Genomic DNA, 18,489 nt, shown 5'->3' with positions numbered 1-18,489 from the left:
TTAAGCATGGGCAGCGGTCTCGGCTACAGGAAGGCATTTCTGATTATAGCCATTCAGGAGATCCTTTGATGTTTTGGAATCCCGTTGCAAACTTGAGCTGGGGTTTTATTTTCGGGTTTGCGAGAAGTTAACCTCTGTCGGCCTGCCGAATGGAGGTCTGGCAAATCTATTTTCTCTAGAATTGCTCCAGCTTAAAAACAAAACAAACAAAAAAAATTCTTTCCTGAATTCCAGAGGCGAGGGCATTTCACTCCTTGCAGGGACAATATTCCTGAGAAGTATTAAAATATAGAGCAGTTGCCGTAACCAAGCAATAAAAGATGATTAGGGGACTGGAGGCTAAAACATACGAAGAACAGTTGCAGGAATTGGGTATGTCCTGCCTTCGGGTGCTTTGGAGAATAGTTTGACCCCCTCTTCTTTGTGGCAGACCCTCAAATATTGGAAGACTGCGATCATGTCACCCCTGGTCCTTCTATTTCATTAAACTAGACATCTACTCTTCATATATTTTAGCCTCCAGTCTCCTCATGGTTCATATCTACGCATCCTGCAATCTCTATTCAAGTCACTTCCTATTCACCCTTACCCTGTAAGATCAGTTTTCAGGGAGGTTTCATTATATTACCATTTGTTATCAGTTCAACTTTTTGAAGTTTGCAACAGACTGTCTGCTAACTGTTTGTGACAGGCTCCTTGCTTTAAAGGAAAGCCGCCTTTTACTTTTAGGAGATTTTGGACTGGAGATTTTGTCCAGTCGGAGCAAAAAGGCGTAACTATTTCCCCCCAAAAACTGCAGCTAGCTCTCCTCTGTCAGCAACCCCAATGGATCTGGAATAGAATAAAATAGGATAGGATAGAATTATGAATATAGAATAGAATAGATAGAGTTTATAATATAGAGTAGAATAGAATAGATAATATAGAGAATAAAAGAATATAGAATAGAAAAAGTGAAGAGAGAAAAGAAAAGAGAATACAATAGAAACAATAAGAATAGAATAGAGAAAAGAATAGAATAGAATAGTAAAAAAACAGAATGCAAATAATATTAGAATGGATTAGAAATAAAAATAGAGGAGAGGAAGTTGGAAGGGACCTTGGAGGTCTTCTAGTCCAACCCATTGTTTAGGCAGGAAATCCTATATCCTAGTTGGTACCAAATAGTTGGTACTAAAATGGCTCACATCAAACTGTTGGGCTTAGAGAGAAAAACTAAAGAGAGAGAAAAACCTATTCCAAGATCATTAATTACAAGTGTTTAATATTTATGCACATTTCCGCCGGGGAAATTCCCTCATTTTCATCTTTATTACTTGAGTAGCACCAGGTCCGAATCCTTCCTAGTAAAGGATGGGCTAATTTGCATTTTCCCAGTGCTGGGACAAGGAAAAAAAAAACCAGAGCTGGGCCATCCATCTTTTGGAGAAGAGCAAAGCCCGTTGCGGTGACAGTGGGCGTACGAGCTGGGCCAGGCCTTCTGCTAGCCAAGATTATAATGAACAGGCAAAAAATGGCTTCAGTTCTTGCCAGACTTTTGGCAAGAAGGAACTGGGGGGGGGGGGAAATAAAATAAAACAAAACAACAGCCACTAAATCACAGCAAAAGCTGCTTTAGCATAAATCTTCTTAATGTTGGTTCCAATTAATTGTTCTGACCCAGGTTTCCTTAGAAAGCAAGAAGCAGAGTCTTGGTCCCGGCAAAACCCCTTTTATTTACATGACTGTGAATGCCTTTCATTCACAGTCAGCAAGGCTTTAGCAAACAGCCTTTCAGAGGAATGTTTATCAACACGAACCTTATCTCGCTCGGAGAGCTGCCAGATAACTAGTTTCCAAACGCAGGGCAAGGCAACACTTGGCACCAGCTGTTCCTCTGCCTCACTGCTGTCTAGCTCCCTCTCTGCCTCCGACGCAGAGCGCTCCTCTGAGCTTTCCTCAGCCCCCAGGACTGGCCCATGTTCCTCCCCAACCCTCCCCACTGTCCGACTCTGCTGCCAACTCTGTTGGCCACCCGTGGGCCACAACATTAATGGGCGGTTTTAAGTAAAAGGAAGGCCTGCATAAAAATAATTTAAAATTTCTTCCCTATCCTAGTACAGGCAGTACATCCAGCCCCAATTGAGCCCAAAATTCATGTCGCTAAATGAGCTTTGCCCCGCCTTATGACCTTCCTCGCCACCGTTGTTTAGTGAATCACTGCAGTTGATAAGTTGGTCAACCAGTGGGCTAAGCGGCTAGTTTCCCCGTGGACTTCGCTCATCCGAAGGTTGCAAAAGGGGATCACGTGACTGCCCCCCGCCCCCAGGACACTGCCACCGTCATAAATGTGGATCAGCTGCCAAGCATCCGGACGTGATTTCTGCCAAGGTCGTGTTAGTGAAAAAACGGCTGTAAGTCAGTTTTTGTCAGTCCCGTTGTAACTTCAAACAGTCACTAAGTGAGGAGTTGTAAATCCAGAACTCCCTATACGTCTAGCAAAGCAGCACGAATCTTGGGGGGGGGGGAACCCCAACCCAAATTAGATTTTATTTTGCAGTGTTGGAGGAAGAATTAGAGCCACATAGCAGCTCTCCCACTCCGGAGAGAATTGTTAAATATTTATCGTGTCCGAGAACTCGCTGTTAATAAATATACACACACACACACACACACACACACACACACATTGTCTGAGTTGTAGACTTTGATCCAGGTAGCGCAGTTGCTGGCTTCAGCGGTTCTCAGCCTGAGTGTGGATTTTCCGTGAGTTTTTTTCCCCCTCCCCTCCTTCCTAGTGCAATTTTTCAAGGTAATGCCAAATGTCACTCTATTTCGTTTCCAAATATAATCGCTGGGAAAGAAAGTCTCTTCTCCCCCCCCCCCCCGCACCATTTCTTATTTTCAATCTCGGAAGTTAATGGATGAATTTATATTCCTTTCTCCAACTTAAATGAAGAGCTGTAATTATGAGAGCCGGCTCTCGGTGGAAAAGAAATAGATACAGATGAACAGAGTTGGAAGGAACCTTGTAGGTCATCTAGTCCAACCCACCCTCCCCAAGCAGGAGACCCTTAGTTGTTGTTGTTGTTGTTAGTTGCGAAGTTGTGTCTGACCCATCGCGACCCCATGGACAACATTCCTCCAGGCCTTCCTGTCCTCTCCCATCCTCTGGAGTCCATTGAAGCTCACGCCGGCTGCTTTGGTGACTCCATCCAGCCCCCTCATTCTCTGCCGTCCCCTTCTTCTTTTGCCCTCCATCATTCCCAGCATGAGGCTCTTCTCCAGGGAGTCCTTCTTCCTTCTCATCAGGTGGCCAAAGTCTTTGAGTTTCCTCTTCAGGATCTGGCCTTCTAAAGAGCAGCCAGGGTTGATCTCCTCTAGGACTGACCAGTTGGATGGCCTTGCAGTCCAAGGGACTCAATGCAGGAGTCTTCTCCTCCAGCACCAGAGTTCAAAGGCCTCCATTCTTTGGCGCTCAGCCTTCCTTATGGTCCAACTTTAGGAAGGAAGGTTATAATGAGAGGGAGGGGGGGGTCTGAGCATTTGGCCACCACAAGTGCCCCCAACACAAATGATGTTGAACTGGCCATGCCCATCCCAGCCCCCTCAAACACAACCCCTAATGCGGCCCTCCATGAAATAGAGTTTGCCCGCCCTGCTGCAGCCCAACAGGGCAGCATCCTAACACACGGCCACGCCTGAAGGAAGGTGCGAATTGCCACTCCCTTATAGTCACCGCAAGCAGCCGGAAGAGAGACTGTGGCTCTGTTGCTTGCCCGGGGCCTTGGCTTCCCTCCCTGCCACCCTGGCGCAATTGCAGGGCTCCAGCAATCTATTAGGAACCCCCATGCCTTCTTCCTCCAGAGGGAACGGTTGGCAATTCATCTGCCGATGTCAAGGGAACAGGTGGCAGCCGGGCACCCGGCCTTGAGTCCGCTTATCCCATGATGAATAGGCTGTTTACTGGTTCTCGGGAGCTGCGGCAGGCCAGCTCCCAACTATAATAACAAATCTCACTGCAACCTTTGGCTGCAAAGCAAAGGCGTGGGGCATGATGAATGGCTTTGTGTGGGGACGGTGGGGTGGAATTGAAGATCTCCTGCTAGGCTGCCTGGTGCCCAACCCCCTCCTCGGATACCCCGTCCCTTGGAATTATCTTCAGCGCCAGCTTGAACCGGTCCGTCTACGGTGGGTTGAGCTGTGGGGGGAAACAAAGAACCCCGAGAAAGCCAGTGATCATAAAATTGAGGTCAATATTTCTTGCTGTGATCATCTCACCGGCCAACCAATATGAATTATGGGGTCTTTTTTCCCCTTCCTTTCTTTCTTTCAACAAGATGAGAATTCAGGTGAGGGGAGATTTAGGAGGCAGCCGAGTTTTAAATCCCCTTTTAAGGTGCTCTTTGAAGAATTTCTGGACCTTCTGACCGAATGTGGTCCGTCACGCTATGATGCTTTCAAAGGAAGACGATGGGCCCCCAGAGCAGAGATTAACGGAAGGGCTTGGGAAGGGGCTAAATCAGGGCGTTCAACCTTGGCGACTTTTAAGACTTGTGGACTTCAATTCCCAGAATTCCCCAGCCAGCCCTGCTGGGGGCCACGTTCTATAAGTGGATTCAGAAATTCTTCAAATGGGATCGTTCCCAGACTTTAAAGTAGGAGAGTCATTAAGAGAGTCTGTGTTCTTACCTTAATGGCGAAGGACTATGCGTAGGTCAGCTAATGTGGTGGCCTGCCAGCGGCCAGCAGAGCTGGCATCAGGGTCAGGCAGTGAGGAGGTTGGGGAGGAACAGGGGCCAGTCCTGGGGGCTGAGGAAAGCTCAGAGGAGGGTCTGCATCAGAGGCAGAGAGGGAGATAGACAGCAGTGAGGCAGAGGAACAGCTGGAGCCTGTTCCCAGTGTGCGCATGCACAGAACTGCCAGAAGACAAGAACAACTCAGAAAGCAGGGTCGACTTGGGAGTAAAGCCACACCTTGGAGGTGATCGGCCCCTCCCATAGGAAACAAAAGAGTGAATGGGGAGGGGGCTTTTGCAGGAAACAATCTGTTCATTCAGTCTGGAAAGTTCTGTTTGTGATTATAAGAGACTCTGTGCCAAGGGTTGCCTTGCCCTGCATTTGGAAACTAGTTATCTGGCAGCTCTCCGAGCGAGATAAGGTTCGTGTGGATAAATATTCCTCTGAAAGGCTGTTTGCTGAGCCGTGCTGACTGTGAATGAAAGGAATTGACAGTCGCGTAAATAAAAAGGGGTTTTGCAGGAACTAAGACTCTGCTTCTTGCTTTCTAAGGAAGCCTGGCTCAGAACAGCTGGAAAGACCTTCCCAGTAGTGCTGCTATTTCATGGCTTCCCAGCTTCATGACTCGTGCTGATCAATCACATTAAAAATGTAGAGGGATGTATGAGTATATGTGGTCCTTAAAAGGACCTGTCCCATCCCCAACAGGCTCCAGATGTTCTGCCTCAATGATGTCTGACTCCGAAGGCAGCTGATAACTGGCATAAGGCCCTGGCCCCCTCTCTGCCTCTGACACAGAGCCCTCATCAGAGCCTTCCCCAGACTCCAGGACTGGCCCAGGTTCCTCCCCAACCTCCTCACTGTCCGACCCTGCTGCCAGATCCATGGGCCACAACACATGATGGGTTCCCATACTTGGATAGCTTATCTTGGCTAACTTTCAGCTGTCCCTGTAGTTCCACTTCCACCTAGTTCCACAATCCAAGCGTGGTTCCTTGGCGGCCGGCCAGCTGCCCTTTCCTACCTGTCCTGTCCATGGAGTCAAAGACACGCACATACGACTTCTAGTGCTGCCGCCACCCTCCCTGCCTTTGGGCGTCCATCCTGCAGAGCAGAATTAAGATGCTACGAGAGTCTCCCGTCGTCTTGTCGAAGGATATTGTATGCTAATGCGTCATTCCCCCTGGGGCCCTAGCCAGAGACTTCAGGATGTGTGTTCTTGGGTCTGCATCTCTAATTAAGGCACGTTGTTGGTTGTTTTCCCACTTGTGGAGAAAGCGCTGGGTTCTTACCCTGGCTTTTTGCTTTTATTTCAAGAAATGGAAAACCAGAGAAGACTTAATTTTGCAGGATCCAATCTGGGTCGGTTGGCGGGACCGGAGGTTTTGTCTTCCGAGCTTTCGGACTCATGCTGGAACCCATCCTCAGGGAACTTCTCTCTGGCAGATTGTGTGCTTGGGGCTAGTCTTTGTGTGGCATTTATACAGTGCCTGTTGTGTGTGGCTTTTTAGTTGTTGACTGGGGTGTTGATGGCTGGCTGTTAAGTCGTTGGTTGTTGTTTCTTTGTAGTGCCAACCAAGCCTATTACGTAGTTGATAAGCTAGGGGTAAATCAGCACTCCTGTTGACTGACGAGGGGCCTGCTTCCCAGGCTTCCATTACTTCCCCGGCTGTTTTTGTGCCTGCTCATCCAACAATCTTGGTAGCAGCAAAATTGAACGTACGTTCTTATTTGTTGCAATGCGAGGCTATCAAGGATGAAAAGACCTAGTTTTTTATCAAGGTTGGGTGGGATGAGAAGTCCGGTTGGGGGTGTAGGGTGTGACACTGAAGGAATTTGTAACTTTTCATAGCAGTGATCTAAACTTTGATGTAAAAACCGCCTAGGCGCTAAGATCCCTAGTGCCTAGAGAGACACACTTAATCCTTCAGTAAGGAACTCTTATTATCTTCTCCAAATGTGTCTTCCACACTTGATGAGTCATTGAAAAGCACGGAAATCTGTGCCTTGCATCTCACATTACAATCCAAAGGTAAGTCAGATAAAACAGCTCGGCAGATTCCCTTAGGTCTCTGACAAAAACCACAGCGGTATCAACATAGCACTGTGTAAGTCACAACGCCATCAGGGCAAATGGCACCCGACACGCATTAGACGGTGTGCTCCCCCTCTTCTTCAACCCTCACCCCCCCCCAGACACCCAGCGCCTATTCTGCTCACACCTAAAGCAGGAACCTCTTTATTTTTGTCATAAGAAAATTCCAATAGGAAACAAAGGCAGCCACACAAGCAATAATTCTTACTTTTACAATCAGAGGTTTATTGTTTCTAATCATTTGGAACATTAGAAATGAATAGATATAAAAGATATAATACAGGGGTGTCCAAACTTGGGAACTTGAAGACTTGTGGACTTCAACTCCCAGAATTCCTCAGCCATCATAGTTTACTCTCTTGTAATCCCTTTCTCTGCAATCTCTCCATTTACACCAGAGGTCTTCAAACTGGGGAACTTCAAGACTTGTGGACTTCAACTCCCAAACAAAGTATGGGCAATATCAATCCTATAATACCAGTTTGCAGTCTGTTTCACTTTAAACCCTGCGACCGACCGTCACATTGTCTTCATCTCATACTTCATGGGTACGGAAGTGTCTCGATGTCTGATGACCACACCAAACAAAGCTAACTTCCACTTGTTTTCTTTATTTTGTAGCTGGAGGTAGAACTTCAGATGCTGAAGAGGCAAGCGTCCACTGTGGAGCCCAGCAACTTCCTCGCCAAAGGAGAGCTGGATACACTGAGGTGAATGTCCTCCCTTCTACTCGTAGTGATAGAGCTGAGGAGAAGAGATGGAGTTAAGTCTCTTCCAACTCCATAATCGCTCCTAGAAGAACTTCTGCCCCAACCTGGGGATCAGTATAACATTCAGTATATCATAATCAGATACTGACTATGATTACAGTAATGATGATAACCAATGTTCAGGGAATAGAATAGAAAAGAAGTAGAGAAGAATAGAATATAATAAGGAATAGAATAAGGAATAGACTAAGGAATAGAATAAGGAATAGAATAGAATAGGGAATGGAATAGAATAGGGAATAAGGAATAGAATAGAATAGAATAGAATAGAAAGAACAGAATAGAATAGAATAAGGAATAGAATAGAATAGATGTCAGGCCTGTAGTTATGTTCCTTTTAGGATACTTGGAACGCTGACAATAGAATTAGAGCAGAATAGAGTAGAATAGAATAGGATAGAATAGAATAGAATAGAATAGAATAAGGAGTAGAATAGAATAGAATTCTTTATTGGTGCATATGTTCTCAGTATGCATAAGGAGAATAAAATACATTCATCAAGAATAAAAAGATACAACCCTTAGTGATAGTCACGGTTATAAGCTATCAAATCGTACTAGGAAACAAATAAAAAGAATAGAAATTGAAAGATACAAAAACATGGTTATAGTCATAAGTGGAAGGAGATAGGTAATAGGAAGGAAGAGAAGAAGAATAGTAATACATTCTTAGTAAATTATTGACAATGTTGTGGGAATTAGTTGTTTAGCAGAGGGATGGCATTCAGGAATAAAAACCTGTCCTTGTGTCTAGTTGTCCTGGTGTGCAGTGCCTATAGAGTGTCGTTTTGAGGCTAGGAGTTGAAACCATTTATGTCCAGGATGCGAGGGCTCTGTAGATATTTCCACGGCCTTCTTTTTGACTCGTGCAGTGTACAGATCCTCAACGGAAGGCAGGTTGGCTGTAATTGTTTTTTTCTGCCGTTCTGATTACCCTCCGAAGTCCCTGTCTGTCTTGTTGGGTTGCAGAGCCAAGCCAGGCAGTTATGGAGGTGCAGGTGACAGACTCAATATCAGTAATAACATCAGTATATCATAATCAAATACTGATCACAATTACAATAACGATGATAAGCAACATTCAGGGCCTTGGTGACTTTTCCCACTGCTGTGATGTAAATAGACAAAAAGAGAGGGGGGGGGAGAGGGAGGGAGAGAGAGAGAGAGAGAGAGAGAGAGAGAGAGGCCTTACCGAATTCACGGGCATCCTTTGTCTTTTCCAGTTCTGCCATCCCACTAATTAGATGAACTGGGATGGCACTTATAGATGATGGATTACTTTCTCAATTTATAGTGTGCCAAGATGACAGGTAGATTGCCTCTTGAAATAAAATTATCCGGCTTTCATTTTGAGAGTTAGTAGGGCGGGGACCCTTCTGAAACAGCAGGAGTTCAGTGAAAAAGTATACAATTTGCACCACTCACATTTTAAACTTTGCAATAGTGGTGGATATCTGTAGCTCAAGTGTAGGATGTGCTGGAGAAGAAGACTCCTGCATTGAGTCCCTTGGACTGCAAGGCCATCCAACCGGTCAGTCCTAGAGGAGATCAACCCTGGCTGCTCTTTAGAAGGCCAGATCCTGAAGAGGAAGCTCAAAGGCTTTGGTCACCTGATGAGAAGGAGAAGAGCCTCATGCTGGGAACGATGGAGGGCAAAAGAAGAAAGGGCCGACAGAGAAAGAGGTGGCTGGATGGAGTCACCAAAGCAGCCGGTGTGAGCGTAAATGGGCTCCGGAGGATGGTAGAGGACAGGAAGGCCTGGAGGAACATTATCCATGGGGTTGCGATGGGTTAGACACCACTTCGCAACTAACAACAACAACAGGTGTAGGATGAGGGTGTACATTAAGTTGCAATTTACAAGGATCAATTGCTCAGGCGATACTCAAGGATCTAATCAACTAAAGTTCAAATCTGAATCGTCATCAGATCAGGGTCAACAGAATTCAAGGAGTGTTGGACTTGGGTTGCTCGTGGCAACACAAGGACTCCAAGCTTCTGACATGTTTAACTCCACCCTCCAGCTTTGCCTGCCCTTCTACACTTGGGTTTCCACAGGGCAAATCCAACAATCTTAGCTCCCACACCATGGGTCGGCAACCTTAAGCACTTAAAGAGCTATTGGGACCTGTTTCCCACAGAAAAGAAAACACCAGGATCCACCAAAACCCTTCCCATGCCTGACTGTTTCCCGAGCGGCCACAAAAGTAACCTATATAGTTGAACTACACATTCTGTTTCCTTCTGAAACCTTTCTTGGATGTATCCACGGTTGGCCTACCGGAAGTCAAAAAGCTCAATAAATCGCATGCCGGTGGGTGTCGCACATTGGCGGTTGTGACGCATATTTTGAGTGACAGGGAGCCGCAGCAGAGGGATGAAAGGGCCACATGCAGCTCCAGAACCACGGGTTGCTGACTCCTGTCTTACACCCTACTAGCAGATGTTCTCCAAGCTGCTCCGTATTCCTAAAGCAGAAGATGGCTTCCTTTTCCCAGGAATGAAAGAAAGACATTGCGTAAATTCTCACCCATTCAGTACCGATATCTATCTCCGTCTGATGCTCCCCGCAGTTTACATTCATGGCAAGGTAGTTGATGGATGATTTAAAGGCCAAACAATTCATCGCTCATCAACTCCCTGACATGCTTTGTGCTTTCGTTCTGTGAGATCTGAAGAGGAATTAAAATGCGAGCCAACCAGCTCTTATACATTATCATTTGTGGCTTGGGCATGATGCGTGACACCTCGGTGTGCAGCCAGTGGGGGACGTGGCCACTCTGCGTCTTCCCCCCCTCCCCCTTTTCCTTCTGCTTCAAAAGCTGGAAGCTTTCCATTCTCTGCCGGTTGGCACTGATGGACTTCTTCATGTCTCCTTAGCTATCTCCTCCTGTTAGGCCATCAGCCTTCCTGATTGATGGTGGTTTGTTCCCTTATTATTTTTACCGGCTGCCTTTTGAGCAGAGATAATAAGGAAGCACCGATAAGGAATGGCGTGAGAGCTGTCGGTAGCATCGGTGAGATTTCAGCAGGAACTCCTGCTATCGTGTGCTGTTCCTGAATAAGGGAGGAATGATAAGACACCGTTCCAAAAATGGATACACAAACCCTTACAAAAGCTATCTGCAGAATTTGATAATTCTTCTGAAGGGGCATAGCCGAGCCCCTGGTGTAAAGGAATGGGTTTCAACCTCGGGAATTACCATAATAAGATCAGTAGACTTCAAATTCCAGAATTCCCCAGCCAGCATGCTTTGCTTACATTTCCCAGCAAGTATAAAACATCAAAACTAGTGGCGAAATTCAACTTTTGTTACTACTGGTTCTGTGGGCGTGGCTTGGTGGACATGGTAGGGGAAGGATACTGCAAAATCTCCAATCCCTCCCCACTCTGGGGCCAGCCAGAGGTGGTATTTGCCAGTTCTCCAAACTACTCAAACTTTCCGCTATCGGCTCTCCAGAATCTGTCAGAACCTTGCAGGAACTGGGTATGTTTAGCTTAAGAGAAAGGAGGACTAGGGGAGATATGATAGCATTGTTCCAATATCTCAGGGGTTGCCACAAAGAAGAGGGACTCAAACTATTCTCCAAGGCACCTGAGGGAAGAACAAGAAGCAATGGGTGGAAACTAATCAAGGAGATAAGCAACTTAGAACTGAGGAGAAACTTCCTGACAGTTAGAACAATTAATCAGTGGAACAGAAGTTGCCTCCAGAGGTTGTGAATGCCCCAACACTGGAAGTCTTTAAGATGTTGGATAGCTATTTGAAACGGTATAGGGTTTCCTACCTAGGCAGGGGGTTGGACTAGAAGACCTCCAAGGTCCCTTCCAACTCTACTATTGTATTGATTTCACCCCTGGTCAAAACTGGCTATATGGTCAGGGGTGGGCTTCAAAAATTTCAGCAACCGGTTCTCTGTCCGGTTGCTGGGTCAGCGTGGCCGTGGTGGGCGTACTGTGTTTCACCACTGTTGTAGTTCCAAGCAATATAGACAGTTGAAGCCAAATATTCTGTCCGAAGTTGCTCCTTCCTTAATTACTGGACGAGGCTGGAGATCAACCTCTTGCCATAACGATCTTCCTTCCGTCTTGGAGAGATGGTTTCCAGGGTGCTTAGGTAAATTAATATTGTCTCGCCTTCCAAGATTAGTAGGGGATCTTGCAGGATACCTTTGGAGCTCCGCCCACCTGCTAGACCCACTGTGAGTAGACATCAATTCAACCCTCTCCCAATAATTGAAGTGCACCAGCTGTTATCAGCAGGCATAGTAGAGCTGAAGACCATCTATTGTTTATCCCATTTCATCTTCTGTCCATGGTTCCACCAGAGACTCCTTCTGATGAAAAGTAGGACGAAAGAGGATGCACACTTAGAAGTTTCTGTTGGGAAACTGGAGGGAGGAGTCAAGCAAGGGCCTAGCGTGGAGTCTTTGAGTAAGCCGCATAAGGCTCCAGTTTGATTCTCCTCCCAAGATTCATGAATCCCTATCTGGTCCTTCCCTAGGCGAAGGAGGGCAGTCTGGGGCAAGATTCTTGTAACATGGGCAGTAAACAATAAAGTTTACTGATTTGATCCATTCACAACAGGGAGGGATGGTATTCAGCAGGTTCTGACCAGTTCTGGAGAATCGGTAGCAGAAATGTTGAGTCGTTCGGAGAACCGGTAAATACTACGTCTGACTGACCCCAACCCCTTCTATTCTCTGCCTCCCGAGTCCCAGCTGATTGGGAGGAAATGGGGATTTTGCAGTATCCTTCCCCTGGAGTGGGGAGGGAATGGGGATTTTATAGTATCCTTCCCCTGCCATGCCCACCAAGCCATGCCGTGCCAACCAAGCCACGCCCACCAAACCGGTAGTAACAAAATTTGAATCCCACCACTGATTCACAAGTGATTTTAGTTGTTTGCACCTGACACTTTCTTTTTAACTTTCGTGATAGGTGTTTTGTAATGTTGTACACCGCCCTGAATCCTTTGGGAGAAGGGCGGCATATAAATCCAATAAAACAAACAAACAAACACTTGGCTGTGTCTTGGATGTAGTTTTTTTTCTGCCCACTGCCCCGATGCCCAGTTCCTTCTCTGGTCTCTGCCAACTTCCCGTTGCTAAATAATATATATATATTTTGGAACAGGGAGGTACACACCAAACTAACTAGTGCGAACCTGTAGCTGCCTACCTACATGAACATGGGATGGTTAAAATCACACACACATACACATATTTGCACGACTCACCCCCGCAATGCAGCCCCTGTAGAATTCAGGCATCCAGATTAATTTCTACCTTCCTCAGAAAAATTTGTATTCACATTCAATGCACGAGAGGTTATATTTTTTAAATATATATCTTTTGTCTTCTGTTTCTTTTAATATGGAAAGTAAATGATCTTTTAAGGGAGCTTAAAAGACTTTATCTACATCTCTGCCCACCTAGCCCCCCCCCTTCCCAATCCAGCTTCGGAGAACAAAGCGTTCTTTTAATCAGACGTTTTCTTTTATAGCGGTTATATGTGAAAATTCTCTTTCTCAACATTATTACTTCTGAGGAAACAACACAAAGTAATATTAACACTGCCAGTCCTTCACCTCCACCTGGCCTCCCATAAATCACGTTAGCCCCACTTGGTGATGTCCGTAGCCAGGGGCCGCTTCGGCCTTTGAGAGCGTAACAGGTTGTTTCACCCAGGAGGATGAAAAACTGTTCTGTTGGGTTATTATTATTGTTTTTTTAATTTGCTGGGAGTTAAAAGGAACATTTTGAACCGGAATAAATAAAAACACTCGGTAAATCCTCCATGTCAGCTATGGATTTGGAAAATGGATGGTTTTGACTAAGAAGAGAGCAGAGCCGGACCTTGGAGGTCTTCTAGTCCACCCCCCTGCTCAAGCAGGAGGTACCATTTCAGTCCAGTCACTTCTTGAAAACCTTCAGTGTTGAAGCACCTGCAACTTCTGGTGGCAAGCAGTTCCACTGATTAATTGTTCTCACTGTCAGGAAATTTCTCCTTAGTTCTACTTTGCTTCTCTCCTTGATTAGTTTCCACCCATTTCTGAAAGTGGGGCCATTGCTTCTTGTCCTGCCCTCAGGTGCCTTGGAGAATAGCTTGACTCCCTCTTCTTTGGGGCAGCCCCTGAGATATTGGAAGACTGCTATCATGTCATCCCTAGTCCTTCTTTTTGTTAAACTAGACATACCCAGTTCCTGCAAAGTAAACCACAATATGTAAATTCACAACCATGCAAAAAAACCACTACCCGTTAAGGGCTAATCAAGACAATGTCAAATCTTTCTCTCCCAGGTTAAAGGTTGAGGAAATGGAAACTGAGCGAAGGAGGTTAGAAGAGGAGAACAGATCTCTGGAAGCAAAACTGGAACAAGTCACGCTTCAGGTAACATCTTAGGATGCTTGATTTGTCTTGACGAGAGGGACCGAAATATTGTCCATATTTTATGCTCTTTTTTGGGGGTGGGTTTCCTCCTGAGACTAATTTCAAGAAGCCGAGTCTTATTTCATGCTATTGAGGTTTTTTTTTTTAAATTACAAGAGTTTACCATGTATCATATTTACCATAGGGATGAGGTAGCTCAGTGGCTAAGACACTGAGCTTGTCGATCAGAAAGGTCAGCAGTTCGGCGGTTCGAATCCCTAGCACTGCGTAACGGAGTGAGCTCCCGTGACCTGTCCCAGCTTCTGCCAACCTAGCAGTTCGAAAGCACGTAAAAAAATGCAAGTAGAAAAATAGGAACCACCTTTGGTGGGAAGGGAACAACGTTCCGTGCGCCTTCGGTGTTGAGTCATGCTGGCCACATGACCATGGAGACGTCTTCGGACAGTGCTGGCTCTTCGGCTTTGAAACGGAGATGAGCACTGTCCCCTATAGTCAGGAACGACTAGCACATATGTGCGAGGGGAAACTTCACCTTTCTTACAATGCATCTCTTAGGAAATCGAACGTTCTAAAGATTCTTGAATATTTTCTGTTGCTTGTATAAATGAACGCTTTTGTGTTCAGATGTCTGCAATTTGTTTCTAATGTCTATGATGCAGTTGAATTGATGGAGGGCCTCCATGGATGCAACTAGGAGCAGCATTCCATAATTTCTTCCACAATCTGCCCTTGACAGGCTTTGAAGCCTTAATCATGGGGTGAACTACTTGCTGGTTTAGATTTGAAAAAGTGGAATTGCAGGTTGCTGCTTCTAAGAACATTTGCTCTGTCTGTCTGTCTGTCTGTCTGGGGATGATCACACAACACACTTTGTAAGTGACAAAGGACTTTGTAAGGCAGATAAAAGCAAATGGCTGGGTTCACGCAATTGACTAGGTTTGATTTAGTTTTAATCTTGGTTAGGTGGTGAGTTTTTTGGTGGTCTAATATCTTATATGAACTCAGGCTAATTAGTTTATGACTCAGTGTTGGTTGCAAACCCAGAATGTGGGTTGATGCAGTTAAGCCTGTTGTGTGAACCCAAATTTGGAGCACAGAAACCACACACATCTTTCTGCCCCCTGCATTCCAGCATATTCTTGAACACATCTTCCCTAGTTATCGCTCGAAAATATCTTAAGTCCCTACTGTCAGAAAGATGCCCTAATGGATTCATGAGCCTCGAGCCAAGTTTCAAAAGAAAACCAGTCATTTATTAGGAGTACCAATTTGGCAATACCCTATTGCAGTCAGATTTAAGCCTCATTTGAATTATAGCTGAACTTTACCCCTGTTCTTTCCCTCCGCTCAGTCTGTGTCATAAATCACATTCTCCAATGAGGTGCACCCCTCCCAATCCTGTTGTAGTAATCTGAGATCCGACTCTAGCGGAAACTATGCATGGAATGTGCTTCCCCCCTTTCCTCACCATGGCAACCTTATGAGTTGACACCTACACTCTAGGCCCACGGGCCAAATCCAGCCCACGGGGTGCTTAGATATGGCCCATGGGGCCACCCTGGAAACAGTGAAGGACCAGCCCGCAGTGCCTCTGCCAGCAAAAGTGGGCTCCCGGTCTCCGTTTTCAACTGTGACGTCCTCCTGCAACCTTCTGCACCCCCCCCCCCCGAACTCCGTTTTCCCTGGCAGAGTGTTGCAGGAGACCATTGCAGCCGAAAACAAAGCTTGGGAGCCTATTTTCACGGGCAGAATTAAGTTTGACACCCCTGGATACCCCTGTATCCAGAAAAATCAGGTTGTCAGGGTTCTGAGGATGCCCTAATTAAATCATGAGCCTCGAGCCAAGCTTCAAAAAAAAATGTCGGCACGTACCCAAGTGAAGCCAGCTCTGTCCCCATGTAATATACGGCCCAATTATGACCCCGTTTCCCCCCTTATCCCAGAGTGTCTTAAATCACAACGGAGCACTTTTGCGTGCTGTAGAGATCACGCCCCTCCGGCTGTTGCAGGTATCCTGGGATACAGCCTTCAGAAACGTATGCGTGGAATGTGGTTCTGGTTGTGGCTGCCACGCTGATCCATCAGTCGTCGTCGTCGTCCCCGGCCTATGGCAACTCGAGAGCAGGCCATGGATGCTTTGCCAGTTGACACAGGCTAGTTTTCATTCTTACCCATCGGAACTGACTTCCATGTCATCCCAGTAGCTTACGGAACTATTGCTGATTATCCACAACCCTGACGTGCGCTGCCTACAGTCTCGCATGTTAGGATTGGGAGGTGGGCTGTGGTCACACCAAAGGGCTTTCTCTTCTGGTTTGTCGCTGCTTGTCGCTTGTCGAGAGTCTCATCTTGTCTTCCAGCAGACCTTTGATCATCTTGTCCGTGCTGGTGGCCCCAGCAGCCATCGCTGCGCAGGGATTCTCGTCTGTGCTCCGAGCACGGCTTTTATCTCAGGTCTGCTGGAGTTAAGCGAAAATCCTCCGATTTGTCTGTTCTGGATGAGCGGCCGTATATATTCCTTCCTGGTCAAGTGTAATTTTGTAAACCTCCGCGCATTGTTTTCCGGCCCAAGAATTCTTTCAACCATTAAAGCTCTTTTTGTGAAGATGGATACCATGCTGTTTGGTTGTGCCTTTTGGCCTTTTCTCTGTGTCCTCTGCTCCTCTTTGCTTCCAGATTTATTTCCAAAATCTGTAGTAATGGATGAAGAAGGCTCACAAGTCAAGGGCTCTGGGTTAAAGTGTTTTGCTAAGCATAATTCATAACTATGAGCCACAGTGGTGCAGTGGCTAGAGTACATTACTGCAGGCTACTTCTGCTGACTGCCAGCTGCCTCCAATTTGACAGTTCGAATCCCACCAGGCTCAAGGCTGACTCAGCCTTCTGTCCTTCCGAGGTGGGTAAAATGAGGACCCAGATTGTTGGGGGCAAGAGGCTGACTCTGTAAACCACTTAAAGAGGGCAGTAAAAGCATTATGAAGCGGTATATAAGTCTAAGTGCTATTCCTGGTCCTTCCTTCCTTCTTCCCTCCCAGAAGTTAGAATGCATTGCAGGCTAACTCTGCCCATTGCCAGCAGTTCGATCCTGACTCAGCCTTCCATCCTTCCGAGGTGGGTAAAATGAGGACCCGGATTGTTGGGGGGCAAGAGGCTGACTCTGTAAACCGCTTAGAGAGGGCTGTAAAGCACTGTGAAGCGGTATATAAGTGCTCTTGCTATTCCTAGTTCCACCAGGCCGACAAGGGAGGTCACACTTATTCCCATTTTGCAGGTGGGGATCTCAATCTGAGAAGACAAATGACTTGTCAACGGGTGGATCTGTTGGTCAAGCTGGAGTTTGAACTTCAAGGGAAGAAACAACTCCTGTCCTTCAATCCCTTTGGAGGCAGAATGGATGCTCGCTGCTTGCCACAATCACATCACTAAGGGACAAGCTCTACCCTAGGGACACGTCCGCCATGACGCCACTTCTTTAAGTCTTCGTTTGGATACCGAGGGCCATCTCCATAGCTCCGTTTTATCAAGTGGACATGTCAAGATGTGTCTTTATTATGGCTCAAAGACTTGGACGATCTCCATTTCAGTCAGTAGTTGACTTGATAGCACCGGAGATGGGCAATGTGCCTGCGTTGAGGTGTGGCCAACGTACATCTTAAGGACATTTGTGGAGCTACTGGCTGGAGAACATCAACTTGCACTCATACAGGTGGTGGTGTGGAGCTTGGGGGCCAGAGTGTTGTGTGGTGGGAGTCTTTATATCTACCCCCAACTGTATTAAATAAAAGGTTGATGGTCCCATCTAGCAGTAGGCCTCGTAAGATACAGGTGCCGGTTTTATTTTTTCTCAGGAGCTTACATAATGGGACAGATGCTTGCTTTTCATGCAGAAGGGAATGAAGGGGGACGAGCCATCTACACAAAACACAAACGCCTGTGCAAAACTCACGGTGATGGTGCTTACTCTTCCTTTCCTATGTAACAGCTGCTTTCCCATTGAGAGCACAGGTCTCCTTTGCATTAAATCCGTCCTCAGAAGGCTCCTGTGCCTCTTCTTTCTCCCAGATGTGCCAGACATAGAATCCTAGGACTGGAAGGGGGACCTCAGAGGTTTTCCAGTCCAACCCCCGCTGCTCAAGGCAGGAGACCTTATACCAGTGATGGCGAACCTTTTCGGCACCGAGTGGGTGCTCGCCTGGCCTGCAACCCGGAAGAGGACCTGCCCAGGGGGCATGCGCCCACCGGAAAACGAACTTCTGGTTTTCAGCGTGCACATGTGCACTGGCCAGCTAGTCTTCCGGTTACTGGCATGCACGAGGACGAGACAATCAGTTGGCTGGCTGCTTTCCTTCCTTCCTTCCTTCCTTCCTTCCTTCCTTCCTTCCTTCCTTCCTTCCTTCCTTCCTTCCTTCTCTCTCTGCCTCTCTCTCTTTCTCCTCCTGTTCCATCAAGAAGGCTTCATTTGAAGTTACCCAGATTTTAGACACAGCATTGATTTTTGTCTTGACACCTAT

At 46.5% G+C, this 18,489-nt stretch overlaps 1 protein-coding gene across 2 annotated transcripts in view; it reads left to right on the top strand.

The window, feature by feature from the left end:
* The window catches only part of MAD1L1 (mitotic arrest deficient 1 like 1), a 277,755-nt gene that overhangs the window by 130,002 nt on the left and 129,264 nt on the right, over positions 1-18,489 (top strand). For both annotated transcript variants that reach the window (XM_081965617.1, XM_081965618.1), the window contains exons 14-15: positions 7,435-7,523; positions 13,888-13,978. In XM_081965617.1, coding sequence (XP_081821743.1) covers positions 7,435-7,523; positions 13,888-13,978 — 180 coding nt within the window. The remainder of the gene's footprint in view (positions 1-7,434; positions 7,524-13,887; positions 13,979-18,489) is intronic.

The sequence above is a fragment of the Natrix helvetica genome (genome assembly GCF_964273705.1).
Source record: "Natrix helvetica genome assembly, chromosome: 13".
NCBI lineage: Eukaryota > Metazoa > Chordata > Lepidosauria > Squamata > Natricidae > Natrix > Natrix helvetica.
The sequence above is the reverse complement of the archived record's forward strand: the minus strand, read 5'-3'. Positions and strand labels throughout refer to the sequence as shown.